A 25032-nucleotide genomic window follows, 5' to 3' on the forward strand; every position below is an offset into this window, starting at 1 on the left:
CTCCTGGGACAGCACTCTGCAGACGCGATGGAGGCAGCATAATATTCCTTTTTTGCTGCCTTCACCGCCACGTGATAGGCTGAAGATACAGCTCTAGCCCATGTCTGATCGTCTTTGGAGCGAGACTTCTGCCACCGGCGCTCTAGCCGTCTCACCTCCTGTTTCAGAGCTCATAACCGCGGATTGAACCATGGTACAGTCCGAGCCCTGTTCAGGGGGAGAGGGCGTTTCGGAGCCACCTGATCTAATGCCCCAGTGATTGCGGCATTCCAGCCACCCACCAGGGTCTCGACCGAGTGGCCGTTGGCATGCCCCAGAGAATCCCCAAGCGCGTTCAGGAATCCATTTGGATCCATAAGACGCCTGGGGCGGACCATTTTAATGGGTCCTCCACCCCTGCAGAGGGGTTGTGGAACCGAGAAGTCCAACATCACCAGATAATGATCTGACCATGACAAGGGTTGGTGGATATACCCCCGACTTCCAGATCACTCCCCGCTTCTCCAGAAACAAACACAAGGTCTAGTGCATGACCGGCTACATGGGTGGGCCCAGTTAGAATATGGTGCAGCTCCCAGGAGGCCATGGTCTCCATGAAGTCCCGAGGTGCTCCTGTGAGGATGGCCTCCGAATGTAAGTTGAAGTCCCCCAACACCAGTAAGTTAGGGGACTGTACACGCACATCAGAAACCACCTCAAGCACCTCAGCCAGGGAGTCAGTCGTGCAGCGGGGTGGACGGTACACGAGCAGAATCCCCAGACTGCCCTTCGGGCCCAACCTCCAGTACATGCACTCAGCAACCTTGGTCTCCCGGAGAGGGGGTCTGGTGAAGACCAAGGACTCTCGGTAGGTAACAGCCACTCCCCCTCCCCCATCCCCAGCCCTCGGCTGCTGTGCATACGAAAATCCAGCTGGACACATGGCTGCAAGGGTTGGAGCAGCAGCCTCGGCCAGCCAGGTCTCCGTAATACATGCCAGGTCTGCACCCTCATCCAGGATCATGTCATGGATGAGGGAGGTTTTCTGGGTAACAGACCTGGCATTGCAGAGCAGCAAACGAAGGCCAGAAGATGGGGTCACGCCTCCCCAGCCATCCTTTGGCTCTGGACAGGCCCGGGGCAGGGGACAGATACTACACATCTCTCCCTTGTTCCCCTTACCTGGCATGGCCTGCCCCTAGCGCTCCGCCAGCGCCTGCCGCCCAGCCTCGGTATGCTCTGGCCCACAACACTCCCCCCACTGCCTCCATCATAAGAGAGTAACAGACATGGTTGCCCCATCTCCTTATACAAAACACTTTGGAAACTTCTGGAACGCTACCTGCCTTCACCCTCGCCTCTCAGGTGTGACTACTTGTGTGCAGGGCCATCTTTAATGTTAATGGGACCCAGGGGAAGCATCTGTTTGTGTGCCCCTAATGGCACAATCCTTACCGCATCATACACAGCTGAGATTGTTTTTAGAGTCCAGCACAGTGGTTGTTTTGACATGAAGCCCTATCATAACACTGCATTAACGCTATAAATGGTTTCAGGCTTATGGCGCATTGTCCACACAGAGGGTTTTTTTTTTTAATGCTTTGTAAGCCTTAAAGGTCACCAAAACCTTGAAATATGGCACAAAAAACCTAATCCTATTAAAACCCCATTCTCACACACACACAATGTGCCACCAATGGACACCTCCTACAGCAATGTAAAACTGAAATTCACATCACCCTACTGTACCCCCAAACAAACACTGCTCCATGTCCCATGTTTCACCAAAACTTCTCCCTACTTCAATGTGCTGTGTAAACATCTGCCTGACCATAAAATATGACAATGTCACATACTACAATGTGATGCACCAGCCTACCAACTACCAGGTAACTTGCAAATCCTTTACGTCAAACCCCAGCTACACACTCAGCTCAGTAACTTGAAAAAATGTCACCTCTGCCACCTTAGATATTGAACTCTGCCACTTCGGGCTTTATTCATGAAAGAGGGAATTGCAAACTTAAAGCCAAAGAAGCTGAGTTGGGAAAAATCCTCAATTCAGCTACACGTAAAACTCCACTATTTTGCCCTTCATTTTGCAATTCCCTTCTCAATTCCCCGCAGTTCACTCTTTTATGAATAAAGCCCTAAGTCTCCACTCCAGTGTGTCATCCCAGCCCCTCACACAGGCAAGCACACACTGCACCACATTTCACATTAGTGTTAATCACACACACCAACAGATACATCTGGCACTGAAAGGGGTAAAGATATTTAAAACTAACTTGCTTGCTTGCTGGATATTGCAGGAAGAGGGGAAAGAAACTAAATGCTCTGCACAGTCAGAAAAGAAACCATGAGTAAAGGGGAGGGAACAAACGGCAGCCAGCCAATCCAAGGTGAAGGAAGTCAGAGTGAATGGGAGAGAGACCAATAGAATGAAAGATGGCCAATGGGATGACTCATACCTGAAATCAGAAACCTGGCCTGTACCATGATTGAAAGGGTGTACTTGTTAGTAAGGGAAAGTATAAACGAAGTAATAATGTAACCCAGTGACTCCTGTCATACACTCTGGCAAGTGAGAATGTGAAGTTAAAGTGGCAGCAACTGTAGGGCCCAAATGGCAGGCTCATTGAGCCCCTACAGTGTGATTACACCCTTATTCCCTGCGTTACAGACGGCCCTGTGGCCAGCCACAAACCCACACACAATTTTTGACTTTTATATATATAGAAGATAAATGGCCATCTAAAACAGTTATCCTGCAGGTGTTGTAAATGGGAACTAGCTCAACAAGATCACTACTCCCCTGAGATACTGTAGGTACGTTTCTTTTTTAATAACTTTCCTAAACCAAATTTCATTATTCGCTTTACATCTATAGGTTTGGATACAAAGATCTACTTGTGCGAACAGAAGGCACACATGGGTGTACCAATTTCCACAGACCATCTCCCCTCCCAGCTATAGTCCTCTATGCTGCACCACATCCATTATGGAGGGTTCACCAATCCTCAGAGGACCGGCTTTTCAGGGAAAGAAAAGCCCCACTACGTTTATACCAGGGTTGGGGAACCCTAGCTGTTGCTGGATTACAACTACCATCATCCCTGACCACTGGCCATGCTGGCTAGGGCTGATGGGAGTCCATCATCATCTGGAGGGCCACAGGTTCCCCACCCTTGATTTATACAATGACATTCATGGTTATTTCTATCCAAGTCAATATTTAGGCTAAGACCATGGGTTTAGTGTGGGTAAAGAAGAGAGCAATCACAAATGGATGTCACTGTCAGTGATTTATAAGTTGGAAATTGAAAGGAAGTTATTAACCACCTGGGGAACGAAAATCTGGAACATAGCCTCTATAAAACTGAAAGCAAATAACCCATTTGTTTTACTAAATTGCACAGGCCAATATGTTCTGTACAGCAAATTTTAATCTCAGGTTTCATTAGACAGACACTTATGGAAAGAACTATTTTCATTTGCACTCACATCTCCACCGCAGAGCCTTTCTGACATTACATTAGATGACTGGTGAAGATATCCATATATTTTAAGTGTACAAGTAATGTTATGAAGGTTATAGCCAATGAAGTTTCCAGTAGTCTTTTTTCTTTTTTTTAAGGGAGCAGCCATTAGTATTCTGGATTGTCTTTTCTTTCTTGGCATCAGAGGCTGTCACCGTTAGAGATGCAAAAATTAGTGGATCGATGTCAAGTCGATTTTAAAACACACAGTACTCTCAACCACAATATAGTGGGTAGAAAAAACCTCACACACAAGCTAAACTAGTGCTGAGCAGCAAGACAGTGAGACTGAGAGAGGCCATAGCTCAATGATAGAGCACAGATTTTGTATGCCGACGTTCACAGGTTCAATCCCCAGCATCTCCAGGTAGGGTGGGAAAAACTCCTGCCTGAAATGCTGGAGAGCTGCTGCCAGTCAGTGTCAACATTACTGGGCTGGATGGACCAATTGTCTGATTCAGTATTAGGCAGCTTCTTATGTTCCTAGGAGACAAAGTTTTGCTTTCCCTGTAATATACTATATAGTATGCTTACATGAGCCTTGGGGCCAGTTACAAACTGACATTGCAACTATCATACAGAGTAATGTATCCTGCCTCACACTGGAGCATAATGTATTCACATAACATAGTGAGAAGGCATCACCTAAAAGTCCTATTCAGTCTTAGGCAGAAAAGCCAGCTCACCTTGAACCACAACAATTGTTATGCAACAACAGTCCTGCCTATTTTTAGCAAAAAACTTCATCCATGAAGTCAGAATAGCTATCATGCAATGAGCAGAGTTATTCTGCAACATTTATTTATTTTATTTTATTTGAACCCTACCTTTCTACCAAAACAGTGGCACTCAAGGCAGCTTACAGGCACAACTGAAATTGATTAAAACAACTTAAAATACAATAAAAACATAATGATTACAGAATATAAAATAAAAAAACAGCACCCAACCTAACAGACCCACTTAAAGGCTCAAGGCCTTCTTGAATTAAGCAGTCTTTGCCTGCCAGCAGAACAAAAGCAGAGAGGGGACAAACCTAGCCCCCCTTTGGAGAGAGTTCCGCAACCTGGGAGCAGCAGCCAAAAGGGGGGGCCACCACCAAATGCGCCTCTGAAGGTGGCAATCTCAAAGGAGCCTCTTCAGAAGATCTTAAGAACCAGGCAGGCTCGTATGAGAGAACATAGACTGAACTATAGCTAGGAGCCACAATGTCGTGATCTCCGCTGTTGGTGAACTAACTTATTTCTCATTAATTATTCCAGAAATCAAACTAATCAGTTTACTGAAAGATGCTCCTTGTTGATAAACTTTTGGAACTTTAAAGTCAAGCTAAGCTACAACCATTCATTTCATTTCTTTGTTGTAGTTGAATTGACCTGTGTTAGAATAATTTAAATTGAGAATTTTTTAAAAATATTTCCTTTACCATTGTCTACTTTTGTTTAATTTATTTTTGATATTATATGCTGACTAAGTTGTTTTAGTTATTATACATTTATATTTAGTAGTTTTTACATGTAATACATTTATGAACCTAATTAAAATGAGCTTTAATACAAAGTACTTAATATTTCAGAGTGACCATTATCAAACCTAATACCCCACTCAGCATAAACTATATATTTTGCTAAATGTGCAAAGACCAAACATAAAAATAGAAAGTACTGAGAACATTATACCAACATAAGGAATGTCTGGAAAGTATTTAAATTATTGCTAGATCCAAAAATGTCTACAACACTTGAAAGTATTTGAAAATAATGATCTAGAATCATTCTACAGTAGTATCATTATACTATTTCAAAATAAAACTGAATCAGCACTGTGCTGTACATCCAAATTCTCATTTGGGGATTACATTACATTTTACAGTTGTCTCCAAAATGCACCCTCTGCATTTTTCATCACATAGACATGCCAGTTCTACCACATACTGCAAAAAACCCTACTTACTTTAGGCCTGAAGTTGGTGGTTGGTCCCACATATTCATGTTGGGCTTTTAAAGTTCCCCAGGGATGATGTATTTTGAAGCATTCGTTGCAATAACTTGCACTACAATCCATGCAGCTCTTTGTGGATTCTTGTGGTGGTGGTTTACAGAGATCACACATAATGGCTGTAGCTGCCCTTGCTGCCTGCCTGTATCGCTCTACAATAGTTTCCAAGGTGACGTTGCGAAATAGGCCACTGATGCCACGCTCTCCCAGGTCTATGTCATGTCGGCATCCAGGACAAGGGAAGATGGTTGTTCTAGGAGTTAATGAATTGCGTTTCCAACCTGTGTAGATGGCAGGACCTGGTTTAGTTGCAGTGCAATAAGAAAAATAGTTTGACAGGTCAAGAAGGGAATAAATAATAAGCTACTAGATGTTTATTTCTGAATCCCCTTTAGTGCATGTGTCATTCAGACTGGCACTATGTGGTTGTGACCAAACTCAGTAACTTTGCATACAAACTGCAAAACATTAGAAACAAGATCACATGGAAAGCCATATTAAACATTTGATACCGCCTATTTTGACAGTATTTTGACCAATTTGTAAAATGATGAAGGGGTTTTGTGTAATAACTACCATGCTGGAAAACAGTGCATATTTCAAGGGAAACTGATCAGGAAATGGAAAGCCCTTGTTCAAATTCTGCTCAGCCTAAAGCTCACTTCATAGCTCCCCACCTCCCAGCTTAATCTACCACAAACAGTTGTTGAATATTGTGTGTACTGTGGGAAGACTCTGTATTATGGATCAACGCTTTTTGTATTCTATTGTTTTTAGATTATCAGTTGGATCCAGATTTATCCTGGATCAGCTACACTGACAGAAGTAGACGACCTCATCCCCTCCTTCCCACAACAGCCCTCCAGCCCCCTGTAAATGTTACACGGTGTCGGAAGGCCATGCTGAATGGGGTGAGCTGTGATGTGGAGGGGAAGGGCATCCCCAAAAATCAGGTGGAGGCACCTTCCGACAGTGGAACCCATCCTCTAGCAGAAGGCAGATCCCGGATCGAACACTATGTTTTTATGGTGTTTATTTTTACTTGTATTATTGTGGCTGATGATAGTATATTTTGGATTTTTTCTGTTCCATTGATTATGGAGTTTTGTATTTGTGTGTGCAAGTTACTTTGAGACTGCTCCTTGTGGGGCAAATCAATACATAAATTTAGTAATTAATAATAATATGGTTGTGATGCATGCTGGGTATAAGATAGGAATAGAGCAAGAAATAATAGAACCATAATTATAAGGAAGATATCCTGAATACTAAGTCTGGGAGCTAAATTCCGTCACCTTGCCCAGCAGGGAAATGGCTTAAGTTTGATTTTATTCCCAAATTGTAACTGACTGATAATTAAAACTACTGCAGTTACAGATAGGAACTGATGTAAGAAATAGAACTTGGAGAGAGCAACCCTATTGGCTCCCTAAACACTGTCTAGTGGGCCATAGGATATGCTCGTTTCCAGGAACCGACCTCAAAGCCTGTGCTCCTCAGTCGGTTCGCGAAAACCGACCGCCCCTTGGAGGCAGCACGGAGAAGCCCCATCCTCCGTGCTCACAAGAGGAGCACGGAGAGAATGAAAAGGGGCGGGGCTGGGGCATTCCAGGGCGGGGAGAGCAGAGCTGCGTGTATGACACATCCAATGTGTTGTATAGCACCTTCCTCTCCCGGTCAGCCCCCCCGCCGCTGGACAGCCGAAATCAGCTGTCTAGCAAAAAATAGCAAGGCAGGAGCAGCACAGAGGGAACGATCCCCCCGTGCCTCGCCTGCCTTGCTTTGGATAGGCGGTCACCTCTGAGGTCGGAGGCAGCTGGCTATCTAGTTAAGATTGTGCCCTAAGAGTTCTGTTTCTTAAATAGCATAACCAGGGATCTCAGAATATCAAATTCAGTCAGATCCCATGATTGTGCAGCAATCCAATAGAGCCAATAAACTTCCACCCTGCATCTAGTAGCATCATACCAAAAAAAGTGTGATTGCATTCAAACGTTGGTTAAAACATGCCAAGTATAAACCAGTACAACCTTTTCCTAGTTCAAAAGCTGTATTTTAAGAACATTGGGTTGGGTCAAAAGGACTCATCTGATTCCAAAGAAGCAAGAGACCTTTAAACTTAACCTTATAATTTCCAGAGATTTACTAATATGAATTATTTTTAAAAATATTTTCTAGCAGTTGCGTGTACACTTCATGACATATTTGTGAACTGTTAAGGGTAAAGCAGTGAAAGCAACTTCTCCTATACAAGACTCCAGGGAATCTTCAGAAAGATGGGCTACCCTTAGATTCATAGGAAAATGTGCAAACACAGTGATTAGTACATTTATAACCTGATCACAAACTATCAAAGAAACATGAAGTATGCTTCTACTTGAAGCAAGTTTAATCTCAAAAATCACATGCCCTGCAACAAGGCATACATGCAATACATTAGTGAAATATATTCTATGCAGATTTTGAGTAACTTACAGCGCAAGCCTATATGTATCTACTCAGAAGTAAGTCCAATGGATTTTGCTCCCAAATAAGTCGGTATAAGATTCTAGCCTTAAAGGTTTAAGTAGGAAGAGGATATAACATGCAACTTGCAATTAAAAGCAGATGACACAGAAACAGTCTTGACTAGTAGAGCAGGCAACTAAAGTCACTTCAATTCAAACCATTCACTGTTTAAATGACAATTAAGCAGGCAAAGGTAAACAAAATCCAAAATAAGTTTTTATATATGGTGCAGTGGTCAAGTTTAGATAATGCAATCTGAAATGCTTGGCCAGTAGCATGCTTTTGATGTGTTGACAAGTACAAACCTTATCATTCAAGCCAAAATATGAAGTTGGATGACACAGAACGTTAATTCAATTAGTTAAAAATAAGAAAAAAGCATGATAATGAAAGCATGCTTTTATGTACATACTGGTGACACCATGCTGACGACTAGTAAATCCAGAAGATCTAAGATGTTCCATCCCTTTTCATGTTTTCTAGTTATCATTGCTTAGACTAAGCTGTTAGATGGCATTCTACCATCATTCACACAGATGAAAAGGAACCTTTAAAAAAAGCATTCAGAACTTATGAGCACTGAAAGAATTGCTAATTCACTATTATTAGAGGGAAAGCAAATGGGTACTTATCTGTGCGCCGTTATTTTCTTTTGGTAATAAAACTAAGTTGTTAGAAAACTTAAAAGGGCTAATATAAACTGTTCATTTTTCATTTGCCTTTGTCATCAATCCTATTTCTAATTTTGGCATTCCAGCTCACATTATGGCTCCCAGAGTGTTTCCAGGCCAATTCTAGGTGCTGGTTTTGACTTTTAAAGTACCTGGGTACTTTAAGAACCACCTTCTCTCATATGAACCTGCCTGGAATCTAAGGTCTGTGTTAATTATCCTAAGGTGCTGCTACCTTGAGGAGGTTAGGTAGGCGCTGACTGGGAAGAAGGCATTTTAATGCCCTCCCTTCCCCAAGCAGATTTGGCTGGCATCAGTTCTTTTATCATTGAGGCAACAAATACTCTTTTAGTCTTTTTTAGTCTACTTTTGGGTAGCTGCTACTTTGTCTTGCTTTTTGTATTTATATATTGGCCTTCCCCTGCCAGTGATTTTAAGTGTCACTGTTTTTATTATTGTGCCATATTGAATTTTGCTGCAAACTGCTTTCGATATAAGTTGTATATAAATATTTTAAATAAATAAAATATGGGAAGAACTATACTCTGCCCACTAGTTTCATCCAACTATATAAATGCAGATCTTGACAAAAATAGTACTTTAGACTTCTGGCTGAAAATAGGTCCTCACTACCACCTGCTTTTAATGGTTTCCCAAATGACTAGCAAGGGTAGTATCAACAGCTGCAAACCAACAAGCCTTTTCACATACATGCAATGACTGGCATGTGTGTAACAGAGCTTCACCTCAATCCCCAAGCATCTCTTCTGCTTAAGAGGAAACAACCTCAGTATTTAAAAGTATGATTTACCACAACAAATGCCAGAAGAATTAGAAAAGGGATAATACATCTTTAATTCAACTTACATTTTTGAATACAGCAATATCACCAGTATAATGAAGGACAAAGGGTAAATTTCTGGAGTGTGTTTAAAAAACATTATTTTGTTTAAAGTCAACTGGATTCATGTAAAGTTCACAAGTAAATACTTGGTCTCCTCAGATAACGTATTTTCTTAAAGATCTCTGAAATCGACAAGGATTGCCTCATTATAAGAACGTTGAATGAATTAAGTAGCTTGTGACACCTTTGTTTTAATTTTGTCCAATTGTCAATGTTGTTTTTCTTTAAGGTAAATAAAATGTACTCCTAAGTCAAGTGTTGGAAGTCTTTTTCAGTTCCATTCCTATATTTGTGAAATGCATTCTTCCTCACAAACTAACTTTAAAAAGAGACCTGTATCTACAGAAATACAGACCTTTTTCAGCGGTCTGTATTTTCAAACATGACATTTGATATCACTGAAATACAATGCACTTCTATAGGTCTTTCATGGGAAGGGGGCTGAGCCTGAAGAATAAACCACCTTCTCAAAATAAGAGGAGTTGGTAGAACTCTAACTACTGGTACAGCAGCAGCAACTACCACAGGTACAGCCATGACACACAAAGGCTGCATTTGGGAATGAGCCTAATTTCCTCATTTGCTTCAGCTTCCCCTCTCTTCTGGCATGGCTAAAAGGAGATCATAAGCTTCTGGTCTCATTCTAGATTAACTGTGGTTTAGCATGTTAATCTAAATTGTTTTAATGTATTTTATTGCTGTGAGCCGCATTGGGAGGGCTGCTGCCCTGAAAGGTGGCCAAGAAAAATTTTAAATAAATAAATGTTATCCAAACCCTAAACCATGGCTAATCTTAACTATGGTTAGTGAAAATACACCACCTTCGTAAACTATGGTTTGTTTAATTAACCATAGCTAATTCAGGTTTAGATGACATGACAACTTGCACTTAAACATAAACAGAAGCAGAAACTTCCAAACTCCTCCTTTTGACCAACCCAGAGGAGGAGAGTATATACATCCAAGGCAGGTAGGCATGTTCTTGTAATGCTAAACTTTGGTTACATCTGAACCAGCCCAAAGAGTTTTAGTGGTTGGATATGGAGGAAGAGGCTGGCAGCAGCTTTTTAAATATCATAAATACTATTTCATTATTCTTGAGCTAGAAAGAGTATTGCAATCCTGTGTCACTCTTTCCAGAAAGTAAGTGCTAGTTAAGGCAAACTGAACAGAACAGATAATTCTATTCAATAACACAAACTAATATACTGGGCACTACATATTACTTTACCTTCCACTACAGTAGGATGTGTTAAGATATGAATATATTACATCACTGATCTTTACCTGAATACTACAAATCACATCAGTATTTTTAAAATGAAACACTTTTTTGTCAAAAAGGAAGACACCCACACAGAATGCAACAACCAGCAATAACACTATTTTGATAATAATCTGAGTTCTCACCTTGCTAGCATCAAAACCACTGATTAGTTATTTCTAAGTGTAATTATTTGAATGGAAGTTTAAAACCTTGCTGTAAGAGGTGTCAAGTTACACACCTGAATCCAGTTGACCATTATGTCTGCTGCGCAAAAATGAAAGTAGTATTTCCTCAGCAATATTCCTCTATCCACCTGCTAATCTTGGACTTGACCACTGATACTTAAGAGAGCTATAGGTCAAACATATTTATGATAAGGTCAAATACTACCAAGTACTATCTACAGCCATACAAAAGTGAAGCATTTCTACCTCTCCACCCAAGAGACCTCCTTTGCGAGGCTGTAAATAATGAACAGAGAATTGTTTATAGAAACTGAACAGAAAGGATTCTGTACTGATTTACTATGATACACTCAAAATACCCTCTTTCCCATTTTAATACAAAATTTATTTTTAATTACACAACGTGTTAGTTTCAAGCATAGATTTGTTAATTATAATATGATTTCCATATATGATCAATGGAACCTCAGACTTATTCTCCATATGGAGGTGATTGGTAGCTCTGTATGCAAACACAAACACGCATAACTAGCTGACTTGAATAGCAGTTCATAGCCCACTTTGGTGTTAATGCAAAAGCAGTAACATGCATGGATTTATTAAGCAAAAGTTTCATATATGCAAATAAGTCACAGAAGCGATATTGAAAACATGAGGTTTGACTATATTATTCAGTTACGCCATCTACCACACTGTGTGGTAAAATTAAATTTCAGTTGGTCAGGACTAAACTACAGAAAACACAAGGAAGAATCCTGTTGCAAGGAAGGGACCATAACACATGTGGCAAAGCACATGCTTTGCCTGCAGAAGGTTGCAGGTTCAATTCCTGGTATCTCCAGTTACAAGGATCAGGTAGCAACTGATGTGAAAGACCTCTGTCTCAGACTTTGAAGAGCCAATGCTAATCAGAGTAAGCAGTACTAGGCTAGATAGACAGCCTGTTATATTTCTAAAAAGCATCCAACAATATTACTTGGTTTGATGTTAGAATTCTAACATCCCATATGCAATAGAAACCAGATATAAATAGGGGAATCAAAACCATGATCCTAGCCACACGTTCTCAGAATAAATTACATTAATTAATGAGGCTTATTTCTAACTAAATGTATTTTGGACAAAGAATGTGAACAAACATGGACCACAAGGAGTTCTAAAAACCTGGGACAGAATCCAACCGAAGTCCTACTTAAAGTAGACCCATTGAAATGAATGGGACTTAAGTTATCTATGATTAACTTAAGTCCCATTCATTTCAATGGGTCTAAGTAGGACTTTAGTTGGATTCTACCCCTGGAAATTAAATCAGCACAAACACATGGCATGTTCTCAGCAAAATGAAGTCCATGGGCTAGTTCACAAGACACGACAGTCCACTGTGGGTTAATTAACCCCTAAGGAGCCATGGTGTGTGACATTTTGAATATGCAACTTCCAACTGGGAGGCTGTCATGTCGTCCAAACACAGGCATCGGGGTTATACGAGGGTTAAACAACCCTTGCATAACCCTACAACAAGCTGAGGATTATGAGAGGGTTGTTTAACCCTCGCATAACCATTTATTTATTTATTTATTTATTTCTATACCGCCCCATAGCCGAAGCTCTCTGGGCGTTTTACAGAAGTTAAAACATTAAATACAATATAAAAAGTTTAACAGCCATTTACAAAAAAGTGCATAAAAGCACACCGACAATATACACAAACAACATATAACTAAAACATTGAGCCATCAGTCATAACTAAAGACAAATCCAGGACCTATTAAAACTCATCATGTACTGCCAAATGCCTGGGAAAAAAGATAGGTTTTAACCTGGCCATGTTCAGACGTCACGACAGCCCACCTGCGGAGGCTGCACTGCAGGTTAAATAATGGTGGTGTGTTGTTCAAACCACGTCTATGTAACACAAAGCAATCAAACCTACCAGAAAAGTCTGATGGTATACAAATAAAATCTACTTTGTTGGAAAGCTAATATTCTAAGAACACCTTGACAATAAGAGTGACTCTGTAGATCAAGAAAACATTACGTTACACTTTTCAAACTAGTCAGACTACTTAAAAAAAACATTTTGCAACTCAGATTTTGTGCCAGTCAAGCAGTTTTCCTTATACATACCTGATCTATTAACCCTGTCTAGTCTATCCAAGCTAGGGGAATGCATTCGGTTGCGAGGGCTACTCTGATTGGAAGTTTCTGAGGCAGCATCATTGAACGAATCTTCAAGTGTATAGTACAGAATTTCTTTTACACATTTGTGGCAGATACTGTGTTGACAAGGGAGAATAAGTGGGTGGGTAAATAACTCCTTGCATGCTGGGCAGATGAGCTCTCGTTCGATATTCTTAATGGTAACCTGTAAGCAAACAAGACAGGAATTAAAAAAAACACAAGTAGCAGCAAGATAGGCAAAAGGAGAAGGGGACGGCAGAGGATGAGATGGCTAGATAGCATTACGGATGCAATGAATATGAACTTGAGCACGCTCCGGGAGAGAGCGCAGGACAGGAAGGCCTGGCGTGCTATGGTCCATGGGGTCACGAAGAGTCGGACACGACTGAACGACTGAACAACAACAACAACAACAACAAGCAGCAAGATGTCTGCATATACAAAGAAAAACATGTATGTCATTTCTATCAGTTCACTTAAAAAAATGGAAAGATAGCTATATTAAACTTCTCCAGTTTAAGATTCAGTGTCCAGAAAGGCAATGTGGGACTCACTTTAAAAGTGACTTATATATGTATAATAACTAGAGACAATCAACATTGTTGATGCTCTGATTCAGAATTGCAAAGAGTGATCAAGCCATATAAGTACTGTCAAGAATGAAATATTATCGTTAGATTTAGTGGTAATATGAGAGCCCCAACATAATCTTTAAAAAACTGGTGGGGGGATTTGGACTGCTTTCTCAGACTGTTATCAAGGAAGGTAGGAAGACAGGGCTCCAGCTTGGATGGAACACTATCTGCTCTGGAAGAAAGTCCTTAAATGTATGTGTGTGGGAAGGGACTATAGTTATTCAGGATTAGGAAAATACATTCTGCAGAAGCCCAGAGGTATTTATCTGTTTCTTTAAAGTAGAAGTATAGACAAAGGTAGGAGACAGTGCTAAGCTGACGTGAATAAGGAGAAAGTGTGAAAATACATGATGATAACCAACAATTCTTTTTTAAGTTTTTATTCCATTTATAACACTAAGGCTCCAATCCTATACTCACTTACCTGGGAGTAAGACCAACTGATCTTAATGGAATTTATTTCTAAGTAGATATGTATAGGTTTGCACCATTAGTCAAGTATGAATGAATACTATAATAATGTTGAGCTGTTTCTTTTGAGTTTCAGAGTTATTTTTACTCTACAGGATACCACATTAGCTTATACTATAAATCTGAGATGCTACTAAATGAGACATGGCATCCCCCTTTCCGCACCTCTTCTCTGAATTGTGGAGAACACCATGCAGAAGGAAAATAAGCCCAGCATCCACATGCAAAGATGTCCTTTGGAAAACTGGTTATAAATGTATTATATCTTTTTCAAATTACTACAAAAGTAGTAAAAGTAGGGCTGCTATCCTATGCCTACATACTCAAGAATAAGCCCACCAAACTCAGTGGGTCTTGCTTCCAACTAAAAATGTGTGGGATCTGGTTAAGGACATGGAAATATTTTTTTCCTGTTTACTACCTTCATTTAAATCAACACAATACCGAAACGTAGTGTTCTTGCTTCCTTCTATTTAGAGATTTTTTAGAATGAAATGTCTGCCCTTAGGACAATGCTCAGTCTTTCACTGACAAGGTTTTAACCAAGCATTCACAAACTATGGTTAACTGAAGCCTTCCTCCCTTTGTATCAGCTCTGATTCAGCTTTGAGGCACAAGTTTAACTTCTAGATGAAAGTTTAACATTACGAAATCTCCTGTCCCAGCTACAAAATCAAACAAATGTAATGTCACAGAGAATATAAATATCAACCAAAAGGGAAATTTTATAAATCCCTATTTAAGTTTTATTCTGAGGGCTGCACTTTCACAGTGATGCCATGGTATGGCAGTAAATACCATAACAAGAATTTACACTTTTAGATGTGAGACCAACCTTAACTTGTTATATTATTGTTTAAACATATAGCCTTAAAATATTCCATTAATACATGCAACTCCAGTCAACTATATCATTAACTAGTTAGAGAAGTTATATTTTGGTAACTAATGCACTTGAAATAAACTGTTTGCCCCTTAAATAGACACACTCTAGTGTGCATGCAGCAGTTTGCTTTGCCTCTCTTCCAAAAGGGCTCTGAAGAACAAGAAAGCACATTGTTAGAAAAGAGAGATGCTTGTCCCAGTTACAGTTCAGTCAGAATAAGTTATAGCCTGGCTGAATAAATTAGGAGACAGGCTCTGAAATGCCCAGCTCTTTGCTTTTTTGGAAATAGCACTTTGTGAACTGTGCTGCCAAAGGTTCAGTGAGGGATGATCAATCTTCTATTCATCCTCTAGAAACAAAAGCTTCACCTTCCACTCATCCAAAGAAAAAGGAGGATACAGCATTGTACATTACAGCATTGTACATTAGTCCTTAACACATTGGCTAGAAAGGAAATAGTTTTTAAGCAAGCCGAAAGGGCTAGGATAGAGCTCTGAAAGGGTGACAACAGAGCTGTACAAACTCATTTCTTTTGTCCCACTGTTTTTCTGTCAAAGGGATTTTGAAGCATCCCAAGCAGCAGTTATAGTTCAACACTGATCATTCCAGATCCAGTTACATGTGGCTAGTAAGCCATCTCTCAGGGTACTTAACTCAATATCATTCAATAGAGAATAATTAGCCAGGGATTACTTTTCTACTCTTTAAATGATTGTTTTTTCCCCATGTTTTTGATGCACATCGTATGAGGGGGAACTGCAATTCACTGTTGATATGGAACAGACAAGTGTGTCCTTTCAGTTTGTGCAGCCTGATGATGTGGACAGGCTGCTTGGAGAGTTGAGAATTACCACTTGCATTCTGGACCTTGTCCTTCTTGGCTTGTAAAAGCAGCCAGGTTTGGGTTTGCTGTTTGGATGGTGGAGGCTGTTAATGCCTCCTTGAAGGAAGGGGTGGTTCAGCCTCTGTTAAAAACAAAACAAAAACTATCGTCCAGAATAAAATTTACCATTTTAAAACAAAGTTTTGGAGCAAATGATGATGTCTCAACTTCAGATAGTATTGGATGATAGTGGTCATTTGGATCTGTTCTGTCCAGCTTTCGATCTTGTTTTGGGATAAAAACCCTCATGGAGGACCTACACTGGAATACAGACGGGGGAGTGCCTCTTAGTCTTCCTGGACCTCTCAGTATCTTTTGGTATTGACCATAGTATCCTTCTGGATCACTTCTCCAGAGTGAGACTTATGGGCATGGCATTACAGTGGCTCCAAGTCTTCTCTGGATGGGCACTTCCAGAAGGTGGTGCTGGGAGACCTGTTCAATCCCATGGACATTGGCCTTTGGGGTGCCTCAGGCCTCTATCTTGTCTTCTGTGCTCTTTAACATCTACATGAAACTGCTGGGAGTAGTCATTCATAGATTTAGGCTGAGGTGACATCAGTAAAGGGATGACACACAGCTTTACCTCTCTTTTCCATCTACTAATCCAAGGGAGACAATGGAAATCCTAAATAAGTGTTTGGAGGAAGTTCTCGTATGGATGAAGACATACAAAATCAAGCTTAATCCAGACAAGAAAGAGGAATTGTTGATCAGGGAGATATTGCTCTGGATAGAGGTTTGAAACAAGCCTTGGATGGGGGTTACACTACCTGTGAAGAGCCAGGCATGCAATGTGGGGGTTCTCCTGGATCTGGGGCTATCTATGGAGGCACAGGTGGCTTTGGTAGTTAGGACTACAGTATTCTTGCCAAGAAAACCCCACGGAACGTATCACAAGGCTAAAAGATATGACGCCGGAAGATGAGCCCCTCAGGTCGGAAGGTGTCCAATAAGCTACTGGGGAAGAGCAGAGGGTATTTCCAAGAAGCGCCAGAAAGAGTGAAGCGGCTGGGCCAAACCCGAAAGGACACTCAGCTGTGGATGTGTCTGGCGGTGAAAAGAAAATCCGATGCTGTAAAGAACAATATTGTTTAGGAACCTGGAATGTCAGATCAATGAATCAAGGTAAGCTGGAGGTGGTCAAACATGAGATGGCAAGATTGAACATCGACATCTTGGGAATCAGTGAACTAAAATGGACAGGCATGGGCGAATTTAATTCAGGTGACCATCAGATCTACTATTGTGGGCAAGAATCCCTTAGAAGATATGGAGTAGCACTCATAGTCAACAAAAGGGTGGGAAAAGCAGTACTGGGGTACAATCTTAAAAATGATAGAATGATCTCAGTACGAATCCAAGGCAAACCATTCAACATCACAGTAATTCAAGTCTATGCCCCAACCACTGAGGCCGAAGAAGCTGAGGTTGATCGGTTCTATGAAGACCTACAACACCTTCTAGAACTAACACCAAAAAAAGATGTCCTCTTCATCATGGGGGATTGGAATGCTAAAGTAGGAAGTCAAGAAATCACCGGGATAACAGGCAAGCATGGCCTTGGTGTACAAAATGAAGCAGGACAAAAGTTAATAGAGTTTTGCCAAGAGAACATGCTGATCATAGCAAACACTCTTTTCCAACAGCACAAGAGGCGACTCTACACATGGACGTCACCAGATGGTCAATATCGAAATCAGATTGATTATGTCCTTTGCAGCCAAAGATGGAGAAGCTCCATACAGTCAGTCAAAACAAGACCTGGAGCTGACTGTGGCTCAGATCATGAGCTGCTTCTTGCAAAATTTCGGCTTAAATTGAAGAACGTCGGGAAAACCACTAAACCGTTCAGGTATGACCTAAATCATATCCCTGATGAATATACAGTGGAGGTGAGGAATAGATTTCAGGGATTAGACCTGATAGACAGAGTGCCTGAGGAACTATGGACGGAGGTCCGTAACATTGTTCAGGAGGCAGCAACGAAATCCGTCCCAAAGAAAAAGAAATGCAAGAAAGCCAAGTGGCTGTCTGATGAGGCTTTACAAGTAGCTGAGGAAAGAAGGGAAGCGAAAAGCAAGAGAGAAAGGGGAAGATACACCCAACTGAATGCAGAGTTCCAGAGAATAGCAAGGAGAGACAAGAAGGCCTTCTTAAATGAACAATGCAAAGAAATCGAGGAAAACAATAGAATGGGAAAGACTAGAGATCTCTTCAAGAAAATTGGAGATCTCAAGGGAACGTTTTGTGCAAAGACGGGCATGATAAAAGACAAAGAAGGCAGGGACCTAACAGAAGCAGATGAGATTAAGAAGAGGTGGCAAGAATACACAGAAGAACTATACAGGAAAGATCTGAATGTCCCTGATAGCCATGATAGTGCAGTCACTGAACTTGAGCCGGACATCCTAGAGAGTGAAGTCAAGTGGGCCTTAGGAAGCATTACTAACAACAAAGCTAGCGGAGATGACAGTATTCCAGCTGAGCTATTTAAAATCCTAAAAGATGATGCTGTTAAAGTGCTGCATTCAATATGCCAACAAATCTGGAACACTCAACAGTGGCCACAAGAATGGAAAAGGTCAGTTTACATTCCAATTCCAAAGAAGGGCAACGCCAAAGAGTGTTCAAACTACCGCACAATTGCGCTCATTTCACATGCCAGCAAGGTGATGCTCAAAATCCTACAAGCTAGGCTTCAGCAGTATGCGAACCGAGAACTACCGGTAGTACAAGCTGGGTTTAGAAGAGGCAGAGGAACTAGAGATCAAATCGCCAACATTCGCTGCATCATGGAGAAAGCAAGAGAATTCCAGAAAAACGTCTATTTCTGCTTCATTGACTACGCTAAAGCCTTTGATTGTGTGGATCACAACAAACGCTGGCAAATTCTTAAAGTGATGGGAGTACCAGACCACCTTACCTGTCTCCTGAGAAACCTGTATGAGGGTCAAGAAGCAACAGTAAGAACCAGACATGGAACAACCGACTGGTTCAAAATTGGGAAAGGAGTACGACAAGGCTGAATATTGTCACCCTGCTTATTTAACTTATATGCAGAGTACATCATGAGAAACGCCGGGTTGGATAAATCAGAGGTCAGAATTAAGATTGCCGGGAGAATTATCAACAACCTCCGATATGCAGACGATACCACCCTAATGGCAGAAAGCGAAGAGGATCTCAAGAGCCTCTTGTTGAGGGTGAAAGAGGAGAGTGCAAAAGCTGGTCTGAAACTCAACATTAAAAAAACGAAGATCATGACATCTGGCCCCATCACTTCCTGGCATATAGAAGGGGAAGAAATGGAAGCAGTGACAGATTTTACTTTCTTGGGCTCCAAGATCACCGCAGACGGTGACTGTAGCCATGAAATTAAGACGCTTGCTCCTTGGGACGAAAGCTATGGCAAACCTAGACAGCATAGTAAGAAGCAGAGACATCACCTTGCCGACAAAGGTCCGTCTAATCAAAGCTATGGTTTTCCCAGTAGTAATGTATGGCTGTGAGAGATGGACTATAAGGAAGGCTGAGCGCCAAAGAATTGATGCTTTCGAACTGTGGTGCTGGAGAAGACTCTTACGAGTCCCCTGGACTGCAAGGAGGTCAAATCAGTCCATCCTAAAGGCAATCAACCCTGAGTGCTCATTTGAAGGACAGATACTGAAGCTGAAGCTCAACTATTTTGGCCACCTAATGCGAAGAGAAAACTCTCTGGAAAAGACCCTGATGCTGGGAAAGACTGAAGGCAAATGAAGAAGTGGATGACAGAGGATGAGATGGCTAGATAGCATCACCGATGCAATGATATGAACTTAAGCACACTCCAGGAGAGAGCGCAGGACAGGAAGGCCTGGCGTGCTATGGTCCATGGGGTCACGAAGAGTCGGACACGACTGAACGACTGAACAACAACAACAAGTACTGTTTACCAGCTGCAACTCTATCTGATGAAAGCAGGCTTAGCTTTAGTTACATCCAGACTAGATTACTGTAATGCTCTTTACGTGGGTCTGCCTTTAAAGAGAGTTTGCAAACTTTAACTGATTCAGAATGCAGCTACCACAATGCTTGTGGGGGCTCAGGTGTCCAGATCATGTGACACCAATTCTGTACCAGTTGCACTGGTTGTATATCCATTTCTGGACTGAAATTAGAACTCTTGTTTTGGCCTTTAAAGACCAAAACAGTTTGGGACCAGGTTATTTGAAGAAACACCTGCACCCTTATATACCTACATATCTTCAAGATTGGCCCAAGAGAATCTGTTCTCCAGCCTGCCATTAAGAACTATCAGATGGGCAGTTACCTGGGAAAGTACCTGTTCAATTATGGCCTCATATCTTTAGTGTTTCCTGCGCAGGGAAGCATGAATGCCCCCTCACTGATAGCTTTAAAACATATTTTAAAAACTTTTGTTCTGCCTGGCACTTTAATGGTTTTAGTTGTTAATTTATTGGTTGTGTTTTATGCTTTGTTGTTTGATATATCTTTTACTGGCATTTATCAGCAACCCTAGGAGGATTTTACCCTAAAAGGTTGGATATACATTAGATATAATTAGTATTCCAAATAAACCTGAAGTACAGGCACCAGCTCTGATTTTCTGCTTAATCAGCCTGACCGCCATAGTTTTTTCTCAGTCTGCCGCTCACTCACTTTATGATTTCCATAGGCAAGACTTGTACACATGCATCTACTTCACTGCATGTACGCAATTAAAAACTAGGAGATTGATTCCATCCTAGCATGTGCAAAGAGCACCCATGATTGACGGATTGTTGGGTCCACACATATGCCTGCCTGTCTCTCTCTCTCTCTCTCTCTCTCTCTCTCTCTCGCACACACACACACACACACACACCATTATCCTGATCCCATTTCACCCCACCCCTCAGCAGCCTAGAGATTCTTAACAGATCTGAAGCGACCCCTGGTCAGACTAAAGCAATCATGACAGCTCCTCCTTGGGATAGAGTCCACCACGCGGTCAACTGCAGCAGAATGAGTTTGCACAAAGCTCTGGCGCATGGCACAACACACCCAAGCCTCCGAGCCTTGCGTGTATGTGTTAAAAGCAAAGAGAGAGAGAAAGAGGAATGGGGAGGGAATCTGGCAAGCTCATCAGCTGAGAACACAACTACAAGGAATAGCTAAGAGGAGGCGGAAGAGGCTGGGATAGAATTCTGCTTTCGCGGCCGAGAAATTGGGTAGGGAAACAGAGAGAGAGGAGGAAGAGAGGAACGTCTAAGGTTGTGGGGATACGACTGCCTCCTTTCCCAACCGTGGCTGGAGATCAGCAGGGAGATCATCCCGCGCGTGTTACAGGCAGAGCCAGGAGCAGCCACTTTGAGGAAGGCAGGGGCGTCGGTGGGTCGGGGGAACCTTCCAGCGTTTCTCCTCAGAGCCTAATTTGCTCCACAGATCCCCTCCCCAGTGACTAGCCCCGTCTCACACGCACATCTCCCCGCCCCAGTCACCGAGGCGCCCCTTCCCAGTTCATCCGCCGCCCTCAGAACTTCGCCGCCGCCCGGCATTCCCCCCTCAGGGCCACACTCACGGCGGGTTCCAGCCGGTCCCCTTCCATCCTGGAGCCACTTGCCGCCGCTTCCGCTCCCGGGCGGTTGAGTCAAAGGTGCCCGGTGCGCGCGTGTCCGGCTCGCTCGCTCGCTCGCTCCGCCGACTCTCGGAACCGGCTGGGTCCGCCCTCCCCCCTGAGAGCGCGCGGCGCAGGGAAGGGAGAGGAGAGAGAGGGCGCGCGCGGAGCGGCTACGAGGCGCCCAGCAGCTGCCACCACTGCCCCGAGGACGCGCCGGCGGGGCGGGGGAGGCTGCGCGGGGCGGGGCCGCGGGGGCCGCCTGGCAACAACGCCCACGCCACAATGGGGGAGGGGCGCCACCTGGCACCTTTGTTGAGCCGCCGCCTCCCTCAGGGCTGAGGCGGTTCCGTCTTTTTCCCGCCCATCGCTTTACTTGGGGGGAGGCGGGGAGGGAAGCTGTCCAGCAACGTGTCCCCCCCCCCCCGCACCACCACCGGAGCAGAGAGCACTCACCAGGAGCAGGAAAAGGGAGGCAAACTGCCGCCTTCTCCTGCTCCTCTCGAGAAAAATGTCTGAGGAGGACGCTCTAGGAGACGCCTTCGCTGAGTCCGGCTGGCGCGGGCGATGCCGCCGCTTTTCTCCTCGCCGCGCGTGCCCACGGCGGGGCGACCGCGGCAGCCTCCCGAGACGCTTTTCCTGGCGCTGACCCGCAAGAGCAGGGGCTGCGTCGCCTACTGAATTTCGGGCTCATACGGATGTTAAAAGGCATAGGAAGGAGGACAACTCGACTTATAGTTTCAAGCCAAGTACGAGTTTTCGCGCCTCTGGGTAGAAGCTACTCGTGCCTATTCGTTACCGAACTGGCACATTTTCTGTCGTGGAAGATGTGGTTTACCACGCTCCTTTGAAGGGTGTTAAGGAGGAATCTGCATTCTGCCCATTTCTTTTGACAGTTGTTACTACTTTCACTCTCAGAACCGTTTACTCTTCTGGCAACCCCAGGATGCTCAGAAACTAGCCTTGGCTCTTTCCTAGGTAACTAGCATTGCATGCTAGAGATTGCCCAAAGCAGATTGGCTACCTTTAGTAGTACCACTAGGGAGCTGCAAGTCAGCCCCTTGCTAGTTCTGGTCACAAATAGCTTCCCACCTCCTTCCTTTATTGTGGGAAGGAATGAAGACTGTCAGAATAAGCTCCCCAGCCTGACAAAAGAAAATTATCTTAATAAGGGCATTATTTCCCTGGGGAAATAACCCCAGAAAAGGAATTTCTGCTCTACCCAAGATTTAGCAACTGGCTGGTACACATTCCACCAATTATCCTAAAAGACTACATCCAGTACAGATTTTACAGAGATGCATCCTCTCACATACATGCACACCAGCAAGCCACAGGAGAAGTTTCCCTACTGAGAGCAGTACATAATTGAAAACAATTTACAGGAGTAATATGTTACTGAACTCCTGTAGGAATAGGACGACTGCTTCAGGCATATGTTCAGAATTACTTATGTATTGTACCCTCATTTCCAAGCATATGATCATGAGAGAAATTGGGGTTTTCTACAAGGTTGGTGCAGAAGATTTCATACACAAGCACACAGTGAGCAATAGGCCAATGGTTGTGTACACTCGTGTCATGCTGCCAGGGTCTGTTGATGGCCTTCTGCCTGGCCCCAGCTGGACATGGACCTTTGAGTATCTTATGGGCAGCAAAAAGCAGTGGGCCACTTCATTTCAATTGAGCCACACTGTTTGTGGGTATCAAAATGAATGCTAAAAATATAATCCTCAAAATGCATACGAGTGAATTAGCCCCACTGTATCCATTGGAACTTACTTCCACACGAACATGCATAGGATTGTGCTGTAATATGAACATGGCAGGGCCACAAAGAGGAGAAACAGGACACTTGTTTCTATCACTGTCATTTCAATTAGATTAACACCAATTTATACTTAACAGTTCCATCCATACCTAGGCAGCAGACATCTTTATCCATATCCAGCAAACAATCCATCACAAGGGGGGTGGCGGTGGAAGATACCATCTACAGTTATGTAGAGTTAAGCTTCTAAAAGCATACTAGTTAAAAAAATGTAGACTGAGAGACGGTGTCCTTGACTCGCATTTTTGGAAAGGGCTTAATAAAAACAAATTGAATTAGCATGTCTGACACAAAAGTAAAGGACTACCAAACTTGATTTACTTGTTTTATAAAGTTTATTTATCTCAATAGCCTTTTTTTTTCTTTTTCTCTTACATTATAGCTACTCAGATTGTTCATGCTCCCTGAAGTGACTAAGTCTTGAGAAAACAAACTTAATTCTACCACTGTTTAAAATACCTACATGAAAGTGAGACTGGTTGATTTTTAAATATTGTTTAGGATCTCAGTCACAGGAGATAGCATACTTTTTAAACACCATAATAAAGCAATTTATCATTTATCATTAACATTTTGTCCCTGTCCAGTACTGTTTGGTTTTGAAAATTTACATACATGTAAAGAGATGAACTAAAAATATTACTAGCTCCAAAGACTTATTCAGCCTTAGAAAAATAAAATTAGTCACTGCTTTAAAAATGTGAAGTGGGTGGTAGCAGGGGGGCGGGGAGATTGCAAACAAAATATTTCCTTGTTGTTCTACAAAGATAAAGCTTTCTATTTTGCAGAAGTGAATATGCCTATGGATAATTTTAACGATTTATCAAGTACTCCTCCAATTTTAACTTGATCAATTTTGTGCTTAAATTGGACCACACATGGAACATACTCAAATAGGCCACAAAAGCAAAAGAACCTAGGATTCTGAGCTATATCCCAATTAGTGATGTCACTAAAATACAGTTACTTGGACTAGACTATAAACTGTAGTGACTCATAATGCTTGCTTCCAATCTCAGTCAAGTATTACAACCCAAGAGTACTTTTTTAGTTTGAATTGTAATCTGAACCAGAGAAGAACTCACTATGTACCTATCTGGCAGCTGGGATGGTAGCAGCAGTGAATGAGGTTTCTCCTTCCCTCCATGGTGCCTTGATCGCTGCTATGGCAGCTTACCAGGCTCCCTTGTGCCTGGGACATGAAGCTTTCCCCAGGCACTTCATTTTCATTTTTATTTTTGCATGAATATCTCCCTTGGGGAAGGGAGACGTAAAGTTGGGGGTAACAATGGACAAAGGCTCATGCACCACAACAGAGAGAACAGCTCTAATAGCACCCACTAGTAGTCTTCAGAAACATGTAGGAAGAAAGCCAGACTATAAAGCACATGGTCTTCAATGTCTGTATACTAATGCCCGGAGTATGGGAAACAAACAGAATGAACTTGAACTCTTAATACAGGTGGGAAATTATGACTTGATAGGTATAACTGAG

General features: G+C 42.4%; 1 protein-coding gene across 6 annotated transcripts in view; it reads right to left on the reverse strand.

Moving 5' to 3' along the window:
- The window catches only part of TRIM36 (tripartite motif containing 36), a 104500-nt gene that overhangs the window by 50465 nt on the left and 29003 nt on the right, over positions 1 to 25032 (reverse strand). The window contains exons 1-3 of one of the 6 annotated variants that reach the window (XR_014787690.1): positions 21671 to 21918; positions 13179 to 13416; positions 5472 to 5797 (exon numbers count right to left, since the gene is read on the reverse strand). Coding sequence is in view for 5 of the 6 variants with exons in the window: in XM_084833892.1 (XP_084690018.1) it covers positions 5472 to 5815; positions 13179 to 13416; positions 21671 to 21697 (609 nt within the window). In the remaining variant the exon portion in view is untranslated. Of the gene's footprint in view, positions 1 to 5471; positions 5816 to 13178; positions 13417 to 21670; positions 22317 to 25032 lie in introns of those variants that run through there. The other 5 variants (XM_084833892.1, XM_084833895.1, XM_084833893.1 and 2 more) reach the window with 5 other exon arrangements.

This window comes from Heloderma suspectum, chromosome 2, assembly GCF_057233095.1.
Source record: "Heloderma suspectum isolate Gila_16-S chromosome 2, 16-S_ref, whole genome shotgun sequence".
NCBI lineage: Eukaryota > Metazoa > Chordata > Lepidosauria > Squamata > Helodermatidae > Heloderma > Heloderma suspectum.